Source organism: Lontra canadensis, unplaced genomic scaffold, assembly GCF_010015895.1.
Source record: "Lontra canadensis isolate GAN:19392208 unplaced genomic scaffold, GSC_riverotter_1.0 scaffold128, whole genome shotgun sequence".
NCBI classification, from domain to species: Eukaryota; Metazoa; Chordata; class Mammalia; order Carnivora; family Mustelidae; genus Lontra; species Lontra canadensis.
Genome location: NW_022631122.1, coordinates 2,558,284 through 2,574,467, shown reverse-complemented (window position 1 = coordinate 2,574,467; position 16,184 = coordinate 2,558,284). Strand labels below are relative to the sequence as shown.

At 49.9% G+C, this 16,184-nt stretch overlaps 1 protein-coding gene across 6 annotated transcripts in view; it reads left to right on the top strand.

Annotated features, from left to right (window-relative positions):
• SLCO3A1 (solute carrier organic anion transporter family member 3A1) overlaps positions 1 to 16,184 on the top strand; it is a 300,076-nt gene that overhangs the window by 247,118 nt on the left and 36,774 nt on the right. For 2 of the 6 annotated variants that reach the window (XM_032842354.1, XM_032842349.1), the window contains exons 5-7: positions 1,799 to 1,963; positions 7,425 to 7,620; positions 9,814 to 9,961. In XM_032842354.1, coding sequence (XP_032698245.1) covers positions 1,799 to 1,963; positions 7,425 to 7,620; positions 9,814 to 9,961 — 509 coding nt within the window. Of the gene's footprint in view, positions 1 to 1,798; positions 1,964 to 7,424; positions 7,624 to 9,813; positions 9,962 to 16,184 lie in introns of all 6 variants that reach the window. The other 4 variants (XM_032842355.1, XM_032842353.1, XM_032842350.1 and 1 more) reach the window with 3 other exon arrangements.

Here is a 16,184-nt window from a genome sequence, read left to right as displayed (position 1 = left end):
ATACTGGCTCCATCTGGGACTCAGTTTTATCTTTTCTGTTTACACAGGTGGAAAGTAGACCCCATGCCAAATATCCCATATCATTATGATTACCGCGGAACAGACTTCCCCTAACTATAGTCCCCAGCCCATCACTTTTTGCCTTATCTGCTTACCACCTGTGCCGTTATTTACATAAGACTTCTCTTTGAATTACTTCAAATCTACCTGTTTTAACCTGGCATCGTCTTAAGCTGCGAGAGCCGTGAAACCACACATTGCTGTATCAGTTTCGTTTCCGTTGACTTTTTTTGCAAGTACACATTAAAATAATGGCGTAAACATTGAAGCATTAGGGTCGTCCTGGTTCCTGTACCTGCAGAGCCCCTTGGCCTCCTGCCAAGATATGTCATTGATTGCATTCAAAGGATTAAAAAACTCACATTTTTTTAAAGCACCTACATAAGTGGGGAATCTTAAGTGGTTTACAAAACCACATACTTTGAGAAGGATAGAGTATAATAAGATATGATCAAAATGGATGACCTCAGCAAGAGCTGTTTTCCGGCTCTCGTGGTACTTCATGTGGCACAAGCCACGAGGTGCTTCTGCCCATCCTGAGTTCTCACCTGAGCCCAGGGCACTAGGCTGTGTGGGCAGCTTCTTCCAGGTGGGACTGGATGATGAGAAAAGCCCATCCGAGGATGAGGGAAGAGATGCAGGAAATATCTGGGGGCAGAGCGTCCCAGGAGAGGGAGGAGGAGCCCCTAGTGCTAAGGGTTCGGTAGGGATGACCCGTGCAGGGCAAGAAAGAGCAGGAGCGGGCAAGCTGGACTGCAGGGAGAGGGGGCCGGGTGGGAAGTGTCATCGATTGCTAAGGGACAGACCGTGGCTATTGGGCCATCAGGGAGTTCTGAGCAGGAAAGTGATTTGAGTTGATCCCACTGGCTACCATGTAGGAAATGATTATGGCAGATTGAGAGTGAAAACCAAGACCCCAAGTTGGGTCTCTCTAGGAGTCCCCCATGGGAGAGCTTATGGAAGCTTTTGCCAGGGAGGTGACCCTAGACCAATGAGAAGAGGTGGGGTTTGATTCAGCATATTTGTGTCTGTGTATATGTATGCATGCACTAGAATTCCAGCTTTTTTTCTTGACGCCTGTTAAGATTAAATATATTTTCTTAACATACCTAGAGAGTTATAAATATCTATCTCAGGGGGCACCTGGGTGGCTCAGTGGGTTAAGCCTCTGCCTTCAGCTCAGGTCATGATCTCAGGGTCCTGGGATGGAGCCCCACATTGGGCTCTCTGCTCAGCAGGGAGCCTGCTTCCCCCTCTCTCTCTGCCTGCCTCTCTGCCTACTTGTGATCTTTGTCAAATAAATAAATAAAATCTTTAAAAAATATATTTATCTCAGGTCGATGGCTATATATGCTTAGATACACTGGTGCAACATAATTTATAGTATATAATTACATTTTTTTCCTTTGAGAAACAAACCCAGACTCTCTTGGGGAGGATGGAAATAATTTGTCACTGCTTATAAAATATTTCAGTGTCTCCAGTAAATGCAAGAAAAGGCACACTAGAGTCTCCCTTATTATAGTAGTTCTCTGTTAATTGTCAGAATATCCGCAGATCCCTTGAAGCCAGAGTTGTCACGCTTTGTGGTGGCTTACCGGTTCTAGGTTCCAGCCTGAGTCACTGGGTGACTCCCGATGCTGCTTACTGAGACGGACAAAAGTGTGTCGAGGAGGAACTCTGGGGGCAGGAAGCCTGGCAGCGCTGCATGTGACCCTCTTCTTCTCTCTCCCTGCAGTGATCCCGAAGGTCACCAAGCACCTGCTCTCAAACCCTGTGTTCACCTGCATCATCCTGGCCGCCTGCATGGAGATCGCGGTGGTGGCTGGCTTTGCTGCCTTCTTGGGGAAGTACCTGGAACAGCAATTTAACCTTACCACCTCTTCCGCCAACCAGCTGCTCGGTGAGTCTGCTTTTTTCATCCCCACCATCCCCCAGGAGGGCAGAGGGCTGCTGCGTCCACAGCAGCAGTATTCTTGGGATATGTGCACGGAAGTAATTTTAGAGTCTATTCTTGCGTTAAGATTTGCCAAGAGGATGTGATAAGAACGAGCTAAGATATAAAATATACGTAGGAAGCGTTGCAATAGGCCAGGAGATCAGTAGATTGGTATGAACTGCAGAATTTGGGGGAAGATAAGATGAAGGAAGAGGGACATTAAGACCTATCCAGAAAGGTTAGCAGGCTGTGGTCAGGCACATAAAAAAAGTAAGAATGTTCTCTACAGCGTGAAATGCATAGTCCACAAATATAAAACTTGGAAGCCATACACTCCCTGACCCCTGCCCACGGCAGACATAATTAATGGATCGTGGCAGTCCATCTCCCCAAGTGCAATCATGGCCTTACCATCCTTCTCAGTAGGAGACTGTAGGCATCTGCACTGTTTGGAGTGGTCATGGTAAGGAAAACCAGTTTGCCCCTGTGGGAAGCAGCATTATTTACATGGAGTGAGGAAATGACCTCACGCCTGACAAGGGAGACAGAAGAGTCAAGGACACCATGTTTCTGGCTTGGACAGCTGGTGGTGCCATTTTGGAAACCTGAGAACCTGGAAACGGTAGAGAAGAATCAGATCCGTGAGGGAGATTATGAGATCACATTTGAAGTTGCTGAGTGTGAGACACCCGTGGTGTGTCTCTGTGGCGTCCTGTACTCGGGAGGGGCTCGGGAAGGAGACCCCATGGAGGAATAGAGGTTTGGTTGCATTGGTGTACATCCGGGTGGAAGTGGAGGACATCAGAGTGGACGTTATGCAACAAGAAAGTGAATTGGAAAAGAAGAGTAAAGTCCCAACCGTGAGGAAACACAGGAGTCTGAGTGGGAGTTGGAAAGAAGCCCACACGTCATGGGAGTCAAGGGAGAGATGATTCCAAGGAGGAAGCGGGCAGCTGCGCGGGTGTGCACGCACAGGGAGGGCTGTGGCATCACCATTAGCGACAACCACCAGGATGTCCTCCAGCCTGTGTCAGAGCTGTGTCCAGGAAGTGGCTGTGAGGAGCCCATGCTCCATGTGGAGAGCAGCCCCCAAGAAGGAAGGAGTGGCCTGCATCTTCAGGACACTGTCCCACGGCTCAGCTGTGGAGCAGCGGAGCGGGACCACACCAGGTGTGTGTCTTTGTGTCTGTGGAGGGGGAGTGGAGGAGATGGTGTGTTGCTAGGGAACATGAGCAGTTCGCTAAGCAGAAGGAGAGGAGCCAGCAGAAGGGGATTTGCAGGAAAGAGAGGGATGTGGATGGACAGCCCTCAGCAGAAGAGCTCATGGGTTCTACCAGTGCAGAGAAGGAGAGAGGCATGAGTTTGGCAACTGAGACTACCGCTGGTACGGCCCTGCATGGAGAGAGAGCTCTGGCCCCATGAATGACCTTCTCTGGAAAGTACAGGGTCAGATCGTCTGCTGAGAGCAAAGGTCTCCTTCAACACTGCCTGTTTCTTCACCTCACAGCCCATTAGCAAATTTAAAGGTGCTAACCCATCATGAGTCACCAGGAAAACACACATGAAGATCACACTGAGCTACCGCTACGCGTCCACCCGACTGATAGTACCGAGTGTTGGTGAGGCTGTGGAGCAACTGGAACTCTTGTGCGCAGCAGGTGGTGTGATCACTCTGGACGGCTCTCGGGCAGCACCTCTGAACAAGCCTTTTGTTTTTCTGCTGGGATCCATGTGTCCCAGTTGTGGGCGTATACCCAACAGAAATGAATGCTCAAGTCCACTGCTTTAGATCTGCACGGTAACTGCGTTCAGAGCAGCCTAGGGCACTAAAACCCTAATTGGATGCCACCCAGACATCTGTCAAGGGGAGAATGGGTAGATAAATGATAGAATGTTTGCACGGTGCTGCCACACAGCCTGAGAAAGCAGGCATTTTCGTATCTGCCTCCGTGTGGATGAACCTGACTGAGTTGGAAGACGTCAGGCCCGAAAGAGGACATATTTATATGAGTTTAAAGAGGGAAAAGTTCATTAAAGTGATAGAGGCCATGATGATGGGAACTATCCTTCTGGGAGGGGGAGGCGGGCAGCAGCTGGGGAGCCTTCCTTGGCTGCTGGAAATGTTCTGAGCTTGATCTGAGTGGTGGTTCTAGGGGTGTATACAGATGCAAGGATTCATTGTCTTCACTTAAGCTGTGTGCACTTTCCAGGACATAATGTATCTCAACTTAAAAAAAAAAAGAAAAAAAATCTAAAAGCCTGCTATGATGATGCAGCTGGGTCATAGCGTCTCCTTGGGAACTGCAAGGCTTGTGCAAGGCTAATTTTTCTCTCTTTTTTTGGTAATAAAGCTTTACCATCCTTTTTTTTTTTTTTTTTTTTTTTTTTTTTTTTTTTTTTTGTCAAGTGTCACTTTCAAGAAGTATTAGCAAAATGCAGGCAGCCCTCTAGTACCTGTCTGGAAGAGAGAGGGTAAAGCGGATCTCTTTATAATTAAAGTCATAACTTCTTGGTTGTACCTGGGGTGTCTCTGGTCTTGCCCTCCAGCAGCCCGAGCTGCTCCATTTCCTCCTCATTTCTGGGCTGCCATTCTCACGTTCTCGCTACATTTGCACGGTTGCTTCAGCGTCGGGCTCGGGTTCTATCTCAGAACGGTTTCTATCGACAAACCAATCAATAGCCTTCAGAGCAGAAGATCAAAAAAACAATCTCTCCGTCCTGCACCTGTTTCTTTCTCCGTGACTCTGTCTGTCAGAGTGCCTGGCAGGGGAGGACCTTCTTCGGCAGTGCAGAGGCCACCTGCTGAGCCATCTGTCAGTCTGTCTGTCCGACAGGCCACGCAGGTAGCATACGCGCATGCATGCACAGCCTCTCCCGGTGCCCTGCTCGGGTCCTCACTCTAATCAGCATGGACCCTGCAGGGCTGGCTGCAGCCCAGGCTGGCACTGGGCATTCAGGGGACAGAGACGGACACTGGGAGCACCAGGCAAGGCTTGCCTCAGAAAGTCCTCAGCTCCAGCAGACCCAGAACCTGGGGCCCACGCAGTCACCCAGGGGCATCGGCGCAAGGCTCTGGGCCACCCTGGAAGCCATCGGCAAATGGGGCAGAGTCTGGAGAAAAGCAGCACAGAGGATTAAGGAGCTGATGGCATGGATTTATGCGCAAAGATTAAAAGGGCCCAATCTGCATAGGTTAGCGTAATGAGGATGTGGAGTTTCACAGAAGTTCTGATAACTGAATGCCAAGGCTGCACACGCATCAGGGAGGAAGAGAGCAGCCGGATGACTGGTTGGGAAAAAAGGTGCTGAAAGACTGTTATTGCCATAGTTACCGTCCTCACCAGGTGATGCTCCCCACGGTCTCCACTAGGAAATGAAACAAAGCACAGATCTGTTCTCTGGGCGTGGGCATGTCCTCACCAGTATGCATGCACACGGATCCAGCCTGCTCCCCACTTATCCATCCCAAAAAGAAGCCTTGAGTGCCAACTCTGTGCTCGGCACGGGAAACCGTGCCAGACTGAAGAGGACAGTAAAGGTTCTTGCGCTGGGGGAAGCTGCATTTCAGGAGGGAGATAGTGAACAAGAAACAAGACCAAAAATGAATAAGGCAGCTTCAGATGGGGGGGAGAGCCATGAAGATAATAAAATGGGGTGAGGACTGATAGGGAGCCCCTGGGTGAAGTATAGGGTCCCTCTAGTTGGTGTGGTCTGGGAAGGCTTCTCTGAAGGGGGTACGGGGCCCAGAACAAGGAGAGACTCAGAACAAGAATGTCCCAGGAGAGGGCGCCTGGGTGGCTCAGTGGGTTAAGCCTCTGCCTTTGGCTCAGGTCGTGATCTCAGGGTCCTGGGATTGAGATCGAGTCCTGCATCGGGCTCTCTGCTCAGCAGGGGGCCTGCTCCCCCCCCCCCACCTCTGCCTGCTTCTCTGCCTACTTGTGATCTCTCTCGCTGTCAAATAAATAAATAAAAATCTTTAAAAAAAAAAATTCTTTAAGAATGTCCCAGGAGAAGGACCAGCAGGTGCAAAGCCTGGGGGTCTGTATGGGTTTGGCCTGTCCCAGGGAGAGAGAGGAGGCGCACTGGGCCAGAGGTGAGCAGGAGGAACAATGTGGAGGCTAGATCATGAAGGTCATTTCTTTTTCTTTGTTCCTTTCTTTCTTTTTTTTTTCCTTAAAGGTTTTATTTATTTGACAGAGAGGGAACACAAGCAGGGGGAATGGGAGAGGAAGAAGCAGGCTCCCTACCGAGCAGGGAGCCTGATGCAGGGCTCAACCCCAGGCCCTGGGATCATGACCTGAGCCGAACGCAGCCACTTAATGACTGAGCCACCCAGGTACCCCATGAAGGTCATTTCTATATCAAAACCAGAGAAAACCAAGCATAGGTATTCCAAGAGGTTCAGATAATACAGAGATATCCTGTGTTTCATTTAAATGTGATTTGTGCTATTTTCTTGCAGAGCTCAGGCTTCCTGATTATGTCTTTCTTCCCCTAATATTAAAATTAATTTGCATGCCCTTAGCACATACCAGCTGGTTGATGTAGCTGATTGACCTCGAGGTCTGCTGATTGGTAAGGAGAGGAGACAGCCTAGACTGGGAAACTGGCCGTGCACCGCCCACACAGTGGATAAATGACGCACCGTAATTTAAAGCTGAGTTTTAGATGAAGCAAATCAGGGCAGAGCAAAGCCAAACGGGAGGTTGGAACCCTAGGATCATTTAGTCCTTCTAAAATTCCTCAAGTCTCTGAGAATCAGAAATAACAAGTCTATGGTCCCTGCTGCCTTGCAGATAGCTCTGTTTATAAGAGGGGAAAATTTTATGCCAATGACTCACCAAGAGCTACAAAACATATTGATTGGAAGGATGTTCCTTCCTGAGAGGTCTGGGAGCAGGTTAAAATGCCGTCTCCACGGGCTGCTGAGTCCTGGGGCCTTTGTTCAAATAGCCACCAGACCCTTCCGGGAAGCCCTCCTCAGCTAACGAGGAAAGGGGAGAAAATCTCCAAATGATCTTGAGTCCCCTTCCCTACCTCCCCTCAAAAATGCAGAGAGCACGTGAGTGCGCCGTCATCGTGACACCCCTGAGAAGCATGTGCTTGTCCCCGGTCCATCTGTCTTTGTCTCATGGTCTTTCCCGTGAGGATGCCTTCCTTCGGAAGATCGGTGGAGGTCCTTGGACTCCCCATCACTGACTGTTTGCACATCCGTCTCCCCCAGTTTTCCATGGGTTCCCGGAGGGCAGAAATAAGGCCCCTCATGGAGACTTGGAGGCAGCCTGGAGGAGGCAGCACGGCAGTGGGGGTCACTGGGAATTTGGCCTGTGCAGGGCTTAGCCCCCCCGCACCTGGCACCCATCGGTCTGCTGGGATGCGCCCTGCGTCCCCTGCTAACGGTTCCCGCCCCCTGTTTCTCTCCCAGGGATGACTGCGATCCCCTGTGCCTGCTTGGGAATCTTCTTGGGCGGTCTCCTGGTGAAGAAGCTCAGTCTTTCTGCCCTTGGGGCCATTCGGATGGCCATGCTTGTCAACCTGGTGTCCACAGCTTGCTACGTCTCCTTCCTCTTCCTGGGCTGCGACACAGGCCCCGTGGCTGGGGTTACTGTTCCCTATGGAAATGGGTAAGTCCTGGAAATGTCCCCTTCCTCCCCTGCCTGCCCAGGGATGCCTGGGCTCTTTCTCTGTGGAAGGGGGAGCGGAGCCGGCTTTGTCCCGGGAGGTGGCCATGAGTGGAGGGTTCGAAGACGCTTCTGTATCTTCCTCTCAGGGTTGAAGGGTCCCGAGTGGACCTTTTGGGTGGAGAGCTTAGAGCATTCCGCTCAGCGGGAGTGCACGGGGGAGACCCTCCCAACAGTACTCCTGTTACCATTTTTGGCATTTGAACGACTGAAGATAGATAATACAGATGAATTTTATTTTAAAATTCAGCTTGCTTTTTTTTTTTTTTTTTTTTTTTTTTTTTTTTTTTGAGATGAGGGGAGAGAGAAAGAAGTGGGGGAAGGAGCAGAGGGAGAGAAAATCTTAAGCAGGTCCATACCCAGCACTGGGCCCGTTAACAGGGCTCAGTCACACAGCCCTGAGATGAAATCAATAGTGGGACATTCACCCAGCTGAGCCACCCAGGTGCCCCTTAAAATTCAGCCTTAAGTGAAAGATGGAATAGATTTCAGTCATTCCAGAAATTATCAGAAGCGATCATCGGGCTCCCATAGTAATTATAAGGTCTCTCCCAGAGTAGGTATTGATAAATATGGGAGGGAGAAGGGGGTAGGGAATAAAAGGAGAAAAGAGGAAGAAGGGAAGGAAGTTGGTTCTTATGGGACAGCTTTTTCCTAGTTACTAGCCCAAGACTTTGGCCTAGAGTCAAAATTTCCCCAGTCAGAACGGCCCCAGGGGGAATGATGGAGAGTTCTTATGTGCCCAGCATCCACAGCTCTCCCCCTTTCTGTGTGAGACTCTGAAGCTGCTTGGGGATCAGTCTGGAGCATCAAGGCTGCAGCAGAGCCAACCTGCAGGATACCAGTCTCCTCCTCCAGGGAGGCTATCAGGCTTTCTTCTGTAGTCCTGTATCCAGAAGATAGAGGAGCACCGGGCTTATCTGCCCCTCCAACAAGGTCAAGCAGGCTGAATGGGAGAACACAGGTGGGGGTGTTGTCTGGATAGTCTTGCACAGACACTGCCCCTCTGTCCCCTTTACCACCGCCATGGCCTCTCAGGCCCCCCAGCCCAGCCCAGCCCCCGTTCCTCCCTCTCCCAAATGCGGCACCTTCTGGTGTGTGCCTGCCATAAATAACAGCATTTGGAGAGAAAGACCGCCAGCCTTCTGTGCCAGCTCCTAAGTAGTAAACTTGTAGTGGTTCAAAGCACGGGGTCTTACGATAATGAAGTTCTTCTTCATTAAAAAAGAAGAAAAAAAGCCTACAATCCAACTGCCAACTCTGCCCCAATTGGTACAGCTCCAATCCCCTCCCTCCCCACCCCCGCTTTCCCATGTACAAGCTGGATATACTCGAGCAGGCGACTCAGCTTGGCTCTGCCTCAGTTTCCTTCTCTGTCAGCCCTACGGGGTCACACTGAGAACTAGTACAATGATATACGCAGTACCGGGGACAGTGCCTGGCATATCAATTGGCACACATCACCATCATCGTCCTTACTCTGAAGCGCTCTGAGCCCTAGGAGGCACAGCTGAAAATAATGGTGCTGGAAAGAGACGCTTCTCTCTTACGGAGCTAAAGACACCCACTCCATCCTTCTCCCCTTTGCAGCTCGCTTGCTCTAGGTAATTGTGCCTTTAATGGCACAAAAGGAAATTTAAAATAACTTGTGTTATTTTTCTCAGGGAGTTGAATCAATCAAACAGATGAGAATTATTGAACCCAGCTCGAGGTAGTGGTGTGTTAAGCATCACGAGGCTTGCTGCCTGCTGGGAGGAGGGATCAGACAGAGACGAGGACGGACCTGGGATGGGGAGAAGGCAGTGTCTGGCTGTGCCCGGTGGTGGTGTTGGGTCAGGGAAGGGGCAACAGGCTGAGGCTGCAGAAGTCATGAGTGGCGACACAGAGGAGGGGCTCCCGAGTGTGGGCTGCCTCCAGCCTGGAGGGTACACTGTGCAAATGATAAAGAGGCTTCTTCCATTTCCAGCACCCTTGTGCACAGCTCTCAGCGGTGGTGCTGGGCTGGTCCTTGCAGGACAGGGAGGGGTGAGTTGAGGGCGAGAAGAAAGGAGTGTCGGGCTTGGAAGGCTGTTACTGGGGAGATCCAACAGAAGTTGCCCTTCCTCTGATGGGTGCCATGTTTCCTCTCTTTTCCAGCTCAGCACCTGGCTCGGCCCTGGACCCCTACTCACCCTGCAATAAAAACTGTGAATGCCAAACCGATTCCTTCACTCCAGTGTGTGGGGCAGATGGCGTCACCTACCTGTCTGCCTGCTTTGCTGGCTGCAACAGCACGGTATTGGTGATTTTCTGAGGGGATGGGATGGGGGAGGGGACGCAGGCGGCCAGAGTAACTTAAAATCCATGGTCAGCAGCAGCAGTGGGCAACCACACACATTCCATTGCGTGCCTGCACTATGACTTTTTCCCAGACCCCTCCACACTCTGGTGGAGGATCCTCCATCAACGGGATGGGAGGACACACAGGTCCTTCAGGCCTTCCTGCTAAATCAAATAGGTTTCCAGAAAGTGTCGTGGAGCCACCAAAAGTAAAAATTTCAAAGACAGCTGTACATAGGGAGCCAGAGAAAAGAAAGATTATGGTTCAAGGTGCTCACCAAGGGTATCAGTGAAACAGCCTGACCCAACAGGTAATGAGCTCCCCATCAACAGAAGTATGTAAAGAAAGGCTAGAAAACTGTTTATCAGAGAAGACTTCTTCCAAGCCTGAGACTGATAACTAATTTAACCTCTTCCTTACTCAGTTTCCTTTGCCTTTTTATTATCAGTTGGATACCTCCCACCTTTTTCCATCCGCCACCAAAGTTTGTTTTGTTTTGCTTTTTGGTTTTTGGGGGTTTTGCATTTTGTTTGTTGGTTTTTCTTCTCAGCATGAATTGTCCAGTTGGCTATCAGCCGGCAGTTTTTCACGTGCTCTGCGTGCAAACCTGACACTGAGGGACTGGTCCTCCAGTCCTGCTGATGCCGCCTTCCAGGGGTGTCTCATACCTGCCTGTCTTCTGCATCCACATTCCCCACTGCCCAGGCGCACGCCCTGCTGGTCTCCTGCTTGGACCAGAGCCTATAGAGTTACCTAACTGACCTCCCAGCTCAGGGTGGCCCCCTTCTGGCCCATGTTCTGAACTGCAGCCAAAATGACTTCCATAACACCACAAAGGACCCCTTCTCGTGCTACCATGTCACCTACAGGATAAGATCTAGGCACTGCACTGGCTTTGTGTCTTCAGCACATGTCTGTCCTCAGTCACTCTCCTCAGCTCTACTTCCTTTTAGTTTGTGGTATTCGGTTTCCCCAACACAACAGATGTCTTTTCACCCCTCTCCATTCAGACAACTCCTCTCACCTGTCAGTACCCTCCTTGAATTCTCCCTTCTCTGTGAAGCCATCCCTTCCCTTCTTTATCTTTGGTGTTCTTGCCTCTGTGGTTCTTGGCACTTGTCTCCACCGGAGGCTGCGCTCTCATTTCATTGCCATGATCTGCTAAAAGTATTTGCCATCTGCTCTGATCTGTGAGCTTCCCCAGCGAGGGCTGGCATCCAGACGTGCTCTAGAAATGTCCAGGAATGTCTAGATGAAGAGAAAGATGAGAAGAAGAGGGATGAGTGTCTGCTTTAAAGGCGTTTAGAGTTGTAATGACTTGTTTCTTCTTTCCATGTTCTGCATCTTTTGGGGCCAGCAATTTCTCTGAAAGAAGAAAAATCGATCACTTATTTTCATCTCCAAAGATTTCATTTTTCTTTGCTTTTAACATTTAGATTCCTGGCCAGTTATTAACATTTTTCAATAGAGAAAATAAATCACCATGGAGGGGGAAGCACAGTGGGGAGAGAAACTGATTTTTTTTTTAAATCAGATGATAAAGCAATTTCTTTATGTGAGTGGAAATGAATTTTAGAAAAGGGGATGAGGCCTCGCGAATGGTTAAAATAAAATACGAGCGATTCGTTTTCATGACAACAATTTTATTAACATTTTAATATCCAGAAAGTCATATAAATCAGTTTTGGTTATTGTCCGGTTTCAAGAATTAAATAGCCTGGTGTCCTGAGACCAAACAAGTCTCTATTCCAGAGCATTAAAAAAAAAAAAAATTGTCTTAAAAATTGCATTTCCCTTGATCCTGCATGTGTAAGAGTCTCACTGAATGAGAGCCTAACCAAGCCCTTGACTGCTTCCAGCTGCTGAAACAGCAAGCTGTGGAATGCAATTATTGGAGAGTGAGATTCTCTGCTTCCCTCCGGACATAGCCTTTCTTCACCAGATACCTGCCTTTCCTTCTCATTACTGGAGGCCTTGTGTTGTCCGCAAAACAGAGAGGTTCTCTCCCTGTGATTACAAGTCAGAGATTGGGACAGCTCTGGGCCCCAGGCTGGGTGAGACTCACATTTCTCCCCCATGGAGGCAGATCTTGGGATGAATGAGGGATTTGGGGACGCAGAGCCCTGTGTATCCTGGAAAGGGGCCCTTGTGACAATCTAGCCTTCAAAACACCCATAACTGTAGAGCTCACCACAGCAGCGAACTTTTTCCCAGGGTCCGCGTGGGCCAGGCAGCAGGCCTTCCACCTGTCACTCACGGTCCATGACAGCTTGGCCTAGAGTCAAAGAAATCTCAGGCCGCCATCCAAAAATGAGCAAAAAAGCAATTTCAGTCTTCTCGATCTCTGCTACAGTATTTTGAGAAAATGCCAAATGGTGGGTTATATTGCTGGTGCATTTACTCCCTCCTTCATTCCTACTTTCCTCCTTTGAGCTCCCAGAAAAGCTTTTCCATGGGCTGAGGGCTTTCTCCATCCTCTTTCCTCATTCCCTTCACCACCTGCTGGAGTCCTCTGGCTCTCCAGGTGTGACGGCAGCCGCTCCATCATCTGCCCTCCCCCTCACCAGCCCTGTGTGTCTTATCTCACCCATCCTCACAGCAGCCCGAGGGTGGAGGCGTGATTTTTACTCTGATTACAGACTAGTCCCTCCCCCCCCCCAGGTCATGCTGGACAGAATGGCCCTGGCCTTGACGTGCAGGTCTGTCCCGTCTGTCCAAAACCAGCCTCAGGGCCTTCCTCTGACTCGGTGACTTACCTGTTCGGGATTCTCACCTTTCTCCTCTTTGTGCATGCTCCAAAGTCAGGACCCCTAGCCTGCTTTCATAGACGGGCCCTGCTGCCTCTCTAGCTTCAAACTCCCCACTCCTCCCACCTGTTGAAGGATGACATGCTGTGCTGGACTTCTGGGGGTTCCCCACCCCCCCCCACCCCTGCACACACCCAGCTCTCCCTTGCCTCCCGGCCTTGGCACTCGCTGCTCCTTTTAGCAAGGAGAGTCCTCTGTTAAGCCCCTGGATGCGTGATCCATTCTTTCCCTGCAGCTCAGAAGCCTCCTCCCCGCCCCTCCCCTCTTCCAGGGCGACATTAGTGCCCTGTTTTGCAGAGTCCTCCGGTACCTGTTCCATCTGGCAAGGACTGACCCTCCCACCCCCAGTCGAACAGGTTGTTTACTCCTGCATCCAGGGATGGGGTTCTCTTGTGGACCCTTGTTTTTCCAGTGCCAGCCTTGGCTCTGGATAAAGGCCCGAGGCTTCCTGAACACCTGGCTGGAGGCCCCCTCCTTCCGCCCCCCCCCCCCCCCCCCCCCCCGCTGACCCCTCCCTTGAATAGGCTGGTAGGTTGGCTGGTGTAGTTTTCAGCACTAAAGCTCCCTGTTCGTCCCTCCCCCACTCACAGCTTCTGTCCGAACCTGTGAAGATTGCCCATAACTCGATTAAATGTGAGTCACCAATCGAGTAATTCTGTTTGCAGGGGAATCTGGTTAGGGCTAGTAGTTTCCTGGTAGACTTGCCTTGCTGCCCTGGTTTGGGTTTTGTTTTCACATTTCCTCGTTTCCTCTCTCCTTGAGTGAGAGCAATGGCATTTTCCAGGACTGTGTTTAATATGCAATTTCTAATTCTTCTTATTGCATAGGACCAGGAGGGGTGACAAAAAAGATTGCGAGTTAATTTTGTAAGCTTCCTTTGGCATGAATATATTGTCCAGATTGTTTCTGTACCTTTCACTCTCGGATGTAATTATTCCAGTGGAAAGCGTTTTGGTATGCCACTGACTGACTGCTGGAAGTTGTAGCCTTTTGATGTACTGAATAATGGAGTGAAACAAAAAAAGAAAAAGAAGAAAGAAAGAAAGACTTATAATCAGCCACCAGTAGAACGTTGAAAGTCAGTCCAAGCCCGGTGCTGCATGTGCATGGGACTAATGATAGACCAAGGTCTGTCTCCCCATGTAGGCAACGGATATGTGTCTAGCCCCCGTCTGAGCGGAGCCCTGAGCTGGTTCTGGGGAGGGCTGGGGGGCCCGTGATGGACGCTTGCAGAAGTTCATTGTTTCCTCATGAATCTCAGAGTCCTGCTTGCCTGTTAGGATTGCTTGAGAACTTTTGAAATCTGAGTTCTGAGCCTCATCCTTAGAAACTGATTTCTTTACCATGGGGTAGGATCCAGGCACCAGGAATTTTTTTTTTTTTTAAGATTTTATTTATTTATTTGACAGAGAGATCACAAGCAGGCAGAGAGAGAGGGGTAAGCAGGCTCCCCGCTGAGCAGAGAGCCTGATTCGGGGCTTGATCCCAGGACCCTGAGACCATGACCTGCGCCGAAGGCAGAGGCTCAACCCATAGAGCCACCCAGGTGCCCCAGGCACCAGGAGTTTTTAAAGCTCTCCCCCACCACACATTTTTGTATGTAATAGAGTTGAGAACCTCTTTTCCCCTCCAGAGTGTCTCCTTGGCACTGCTGACATTTGCGGCTGTGTCATTCTTTGTTGTGGGGGACTGTGGGACGCTCGGTAATATCCCAGGGCTCTTCCCATCCAATGCCAGCGGCAACCCCTGCTCTTTTGTGAAATGACCTGTATCTCCAGATATTTCCATAGGTTCTGCTTGGGGGCCCCACAGTGGAGAACCGCTGCTCCAGGAGAAGGGATGGATTCCTCAAATTGTGCCTTTCTAGAAGCAGTGTCTGAGCTGCCCCTGAGCATTCAGCCTTCGATATCTTGTTCCTCCCCACTTTTATGTGGTCAAGCCTCAGAGAAACCACGCTGGTGACTCGAGGGGCCATATGAGCCTATTACAGAGGAAGCAAACTGATTGCTCATAGCCCCTCTCTGCCCCGTACATGGGCTTATTGGGGTCCGAACCACGGTTTAAGCAGTCTGTGTATTTCATACACAAGTCAGGCTTCCTGGCTTCTCTGTACAAGTTGGATGAGACGGGACCTGACCCGGCACCCTCATAAGGTAGCAATTGGCTGGAGCTCAGAAATGGTCAAGCCTACAGACAAGACATCCGATCCCCCGTAGCCAAAGTCTCCGCCTCTGGCCACCCCTTACACCTGGACCAGTTTTCTTCTCTTCTTCCTGTCTTGCCTTCAAAGCTTTGGAGTTTGCAACCTCTCTGGTAGAGCCTGACCCCGTTTCCCAGAACTGATTTAAAAGTCTATATTCATTCCAGCCGTGGCTTGTCAGAAGACATGACCATTTCTGAAATCAGTCCCAATTAGGGCATTGTCACCTGAACATCTACTATATATCTCAGGCTACGCATTAGAGATAGAGAGCTGGAAAGGTAGGAGCTCATGTTTACTAGGAGATGAGATGTAATGTATTGATAGAATTTGTGTACAAAGGAACACCCATGGGCAACGGCTGAGCTATTAACTGAAAAGAGCATATTATAAAACAATATACAGATTGTGATCCCTTTTAGTAAAGAAAAGGAAAAATCTAAATATTTGTACATCTCTACACAGAAAGATCTTTATAAAAGATACGTAGCTAGCTGTTCACAGAACATTACCTCTGGCTAGCGACCAAAAAAATTAATTTTTACATGTTTCTTTCACATTTTCTGCAAATTACTAAATTGTCTAAAATGAGCATGCATCCCTCTTTCAATAAGGAGAAAACTTTTTTATTAAAAAAAATAACAACCCGACATTTAAGGATAGGTGGTTACATTCTAAGAGAAAGAAGCAGACACGTGGAGAGATCAGTGAACCTGGAGGGAACCAGGAATTAGTTCGGAGCAGGAAGGGAGGTGTGTGGATATTTTCACCCAGAGGAAGAGCGGTGGGGGGATCCTTCTCGTGAAGGATGAGTGGGTGTTTGGCAGTGGAGAGGCACAGAAGGACATTACAGCGTGTGCTGTGTGTGTCTGCCCTGGACCCTGTGCTCTGGGGACCGGTTCCGTTTGCAGGGGAGAGAGAAAGAGGGAGAAGCATAGTGGCCTGGTGCACATTCCTGGTGCCCAAGCATGAGCCACATCCTTCCTTTTCTGTGTTCTGCCCACACTTCCTCCCCGAGGTGGCTGGAGCCAAGCGTGGGTCTTCCCTTTCCCCGAAGACCAGCCCTTGCCCCCACTTCTGCGGGAGATAATTAAAGCTCTGCCCGGATGTGTTCCAGCACCTGCATTACAGGTTATGGGAGCGGAAGGTGGACGGAGGTCTTGCTTTCATCCCAGGA